Source organism: Barbus barbus, assembly GCF_936440315.1.
Source record: "Barbus barbus genome assembly, chromosome: 22".
In the NCBI taxonomy this organism is placed as follows: domain Eukaryota; kingdom Metazoa; phylum Chordata; class Actinopteri; order Cypriniformes; family Cyprinidae; genus Barbus; species Barbus barbus.
The window spans coordinates 1,328,029-1,332,105 of NC_136750.1; the positions used below are offsets into that span (position 1 = coordinate 1,328,029).

At 41.7% G+C, this 4,077-nt stretch overlaps 1 protein-coding gene across 1 annotated transcript; it reads left to right on the forward strand.

Annotated features, from left to right (window-relative positions):
- Nucleotides 1–2,874: 2,874 nt before the first annotated feature.
- Nucleotides 2,875–3,584, forward strand: LOC306888212 (gem-associated protein 8-like). The gene has a single exon (XM_079446406.1). The coding sequence runs from the start codon at nucleotides 2,930–2,932 to the stop codon at nucleotides 3,350–3,352; it is 423 nt and encodes a 140-aa protein (XP_079302532.1). The 5' UTR covers nucleotides 2,875–2,929; the 3' UTR covers nucleotides 3,353–3,584.
- Nucleotides 3,585–4,077: the final 493 nt, after the last annotated feature.

The following is a 4,077-nucleotide window of genomic DNA, read 5'->3' on the forward strand; positions in this document are numbered from 1 at the left end:
GACATTTAATTTGCAAGGCAGAACCACAAACTCATGTCATTTGTGAACACGCCTTTTATTAACGCAGACTAGTCTAACAAACAAACATACATACAATCACTCATACATGGGAAAAAGGCAAATGAGAGTTGATGGACGAAATCATCAGGAAACCAGAGAATGAAGTTATGAAAAGAGTCAGTTAACCACCTGAATAAAACCATCAGCGCCATTCATAACTTATACTAAACCTCTGTTTCGTTTAGTTGAATGTACGATACTCGTCGGATGAGTGTGCGGATGCAGTCTCGGATGACCGTTCTGGTGGTTTGAAGGTTTGGTGGTGTTGGAGTTCTTCAGGTACTTCCGGGTTTGAAGGGTGAGGAAATCCAAAAGATGTTATTCTGGCTCGGTGGTAGTAGGGAGTTTCTTCCCAGGTAGAAAGGGAAAGGAGCTAAGAAAGAGATCTGCTGAGAGCCGAGGATCCTTGGTTGAATGGAAAGTCAAGGCCGCAAGGCCTGGCACAAAAACTTAGAGGGTCCAGAAAAAGTTCTAGCTCACATCCTCATAGGATCTAACAAAACCACAGACTGCCGGGGCGTCTCTTACGTGAGAGCTTTATCTGTTATAGACTCCTCTGGGAGTCAGAGCCTATGGTGACTTGAACTTTTGGAGGGAAAGTTTACGACTCTTTGACTCCATGCATGGTAATTTGCATATGAACTGGATTGGAAGTTGATATACAAACTATTAAAGATTCTTAGCACACTTATATGTTGCATAGGTATCGACACATAATATAGACTTGCACCCAGTATGTGTATTGGGTGGGGGGGGGGGGGGGGGGTCTGTGACTATTTGTTAATCTAATAGCTAATTGATTTGTTAAATCAAATGCAAAATTGTGTGTCTGATTGGTCAAAATGCTACATGGACATTGACATTTTAGCATTATTGCAAACAATTAATAAAATAAAATAAAATGAAATAAAAAATATGGTACTAGTACTACAAATATTAATAATAATAATAATAATAACAATAATGATAATAAACATAAATGTTCTTTTTTACTCTGAGACAACTGAAATCTGCTGGAAAAGAAATATATATATATATATATATGTGTGAAATGTTTCCTGGAAAAAAATGCCTTTAACCATTCTCCTCCATGTCAGACAATAAAAGACGGCATGAGGACACTGGCGCTTTAGGTGTGTTGCATAATCGTGCTGCTCCGGGTCCATGTGAGATTAAAATACGGAGAACCTGGCATGGCTGTATCCAGCTGAATCAAATGGCACCGCAGCCCACAATGAACTTCTTCAAAAAACATTTTAGTATATTTCTTCGTATTTTATGCGTTGTATTTATATTTATTATATTTCCTACATTTAAAAAATGTTTTAATGATACAACATTAATTTTTATAATTTAATTTATATTTAATGTTCTTAATGTAATTATTTATCAATTTATAAATGTTTAAAATTCCCCCTCTTATTCTTATTCATAAGAATAAGAGGGGGAAATGAAAAGAAATAATAATAAAAAATTATATATATATATACACAGGTCCTTTTCAAAAAATTAGCATATTGTGATAAAGTTCATTATGTTCTGTAATGTACTGATAAACATTAGACTTTCATATATTTTAGATTCATTACAACACAACTGAAGTAGTTCAAGCCTTTTATTGTTTTAATATTGATGATTTTGGCATACAGCTCATGAAAACCCAAAATTCCTATCTCAAAAAATTAGCATATTTCATCCGACCAATAAAAGAAAAGTGTTTTTAATACAAAAAAAAAAGTCAACCTTCAAATAATTATGTTCAGTTATGCACTCAATACTTGGTCGGGAATCCTTTTGCAGAAATGACTGCTTCAATGCGGCGTGGCATGGAGGCAATCAGCCTGTGGCACTGCTGAGGTGTTATGGAGGCCCAGGATGCTTCGATAGCGGCCTTAAGCTCATCCAGAGTGTTGGGTCTTGCGTCTCTCAACTTTCTCTTCACAATATCCCATAGATTCTCTATGGGGTTCAGGTCAGGAGAGTTGGCAGGCCAATTGAGCACAGTAATACCATGGTCAGTAAACCATTTACCAGTGGTTTTGGCACTGTGAGCAGGTGCCAGGTCGTGCTGAAAAATGAAATCTTCATCTCCATAAAGCTTTTCAGCAGATGGAAGCATGAAGTGCTCCAAAATCTCCTGATAGCTAGCTGCATTGACCCTGCCCTTGATAAAACACAGTGGACCAACACCAGCATCACTGACTGTGCGTACTTGACACTGGACTTCAGGCATTTTGGCATTTCCCTCTCCCCAGTCTTCCTCCAGACTCTGGCACCTTGATTTCCGAATGACATGCAAAATTTGCTTTCATCCGAAAAAAGTACTTTGGACCACTGAGCAACAGTCCAGTGCTGCTTCTCTGTAGCCCAGGTCAGGCGCTTCTGCCGCTGTTTCTGGTTCAAAAGTGGCTTGACCTGGGGAATGCGGCACCTGTAGCCCATTTCCTGCACACGCCTGTACACGGTGGCTCTGGATGTTTCTACTCCAGACTCAGTCCACTGCTTCCGCAGGTCCCCCAAGGTCTGGAATCGGTCCTTCTCCACAATCTTCCTCAGGGTCCGGTCACCTCTTCTCGTTGTGCTGCGTTTTCTGCCACACTTTTTCCTTCCCACAGACTTCCCACTGAGGTGCCTTGATACAGCACTCTGGGAACAGCCTATTCGTTCAGAAATTTCTTTCTGTGTCTTACCCTCTTGCTTGAGGGTGTCAATGATGGCCTTCTGGACAGCAGTCAGGTCGGCAGTCTTACCCATGATTGCGGTTTTGAGTAATGAACCAGGCTGGGAGTTTTTAAAAGCCTCAGGAAGGTGGCAGAGGAAGGCATGAGTGGTACAGAAATAGATTCCATTAACTAGTCGCCTCTTCATAATGGCCAGTCAGGGTGCTGGAGAGGTGTGGTACGCCCATCCGGTTTACGCCCGGTATTGGCAGCACTACCAGCAGGCCATGAACTGGCACCAGAGGCATAAGCGGGCATACAGAAAAGCTTTGGAGGCTGGCTTCTTCCAGGCACTGTATTCCATGTACCCCTCTGCCAGCCAGCGATACTCAGATTGGCATGCAGACGAGAGCTGGAGGAATGCTCACAGAGACAGAATGACAGGTAGAGAAGAAGGGGAGAATGAGGCCACTGATTCAGACAGTGAGATGGGGGAGAGTTCGGATGAGAGCCAGATTGAGTGTGACGTCAGTAACATGGACATCTCAGAAGAGCTGCGACAATACTTTGCCCAGACAGAGCAACACAGGCAGGAACTCAAGAAACAACAGCAGATGGAGGCAGAGCAGTAGGACTTGTATGTTCTAGCTGACCAAGACTTGCACAGAGTTTCCTGGCGCAGCAGCCTGCCTCCTTCAGAGCGTCCAGGAGAAAGGAGGACTGCAGAGATGATGAAGCTGTATGGTAAAGATGCAGCAAAGATTCAGGGGATGGAAACAGCCATGCAGCTCAGCTTTGACCGCAACTGTGACAAAAAACAGCCCAAGTACTGGCCTGTTATACCACTAAACCTGTAGGATGATCAGACCCCATCATTAGTATGCCAGGCACAACAGTGCTGACAGTGCTGAAGCGATGCATCAAATCAGCGACTGTGAGGACCTTTCGCATATATAGAACAAACACTTGTTAGGTCCTTATAGACCGATAAAGCATTTAGAGAGTACTTTTAATAAATGTTCAGTATGATCAGTAAAAACTTTGAAATTGAGTTGGAGTTCTGCAATTCCCAATTTACACATTTTCTTTTGCGATATCTGTATGTAGTGGCATCTACGCTGTTCTATCTTTTTAAAGTTTCTCATTAAGTGTTGCTTAGATTTCAGTGTCGTTCTTTTCATGTAGTCATTTCTCCCTTACTAGGTCATTGCCTCTCCCACAGTCTTCGGTTAATGTGTTTTGTCTATCTCTTCTTTTTGCTTCTCACATGAGCACATGAGATGGTGAGATTTGTCATGAGATTTCTCCTTTTTTAATGCAAAGAAGTCATTGTTTAATTAATGTGGTTTGGTTAATT

Coding starts and splice junctions, on each gene's coding strand:
- LOC306888212 (XM_079446406.1), top strand. CDS start 2,930: ATGGCCAGTCAGGGTGCTGGAGAGGTGTGGTACGCCCATCCGGTTTAC.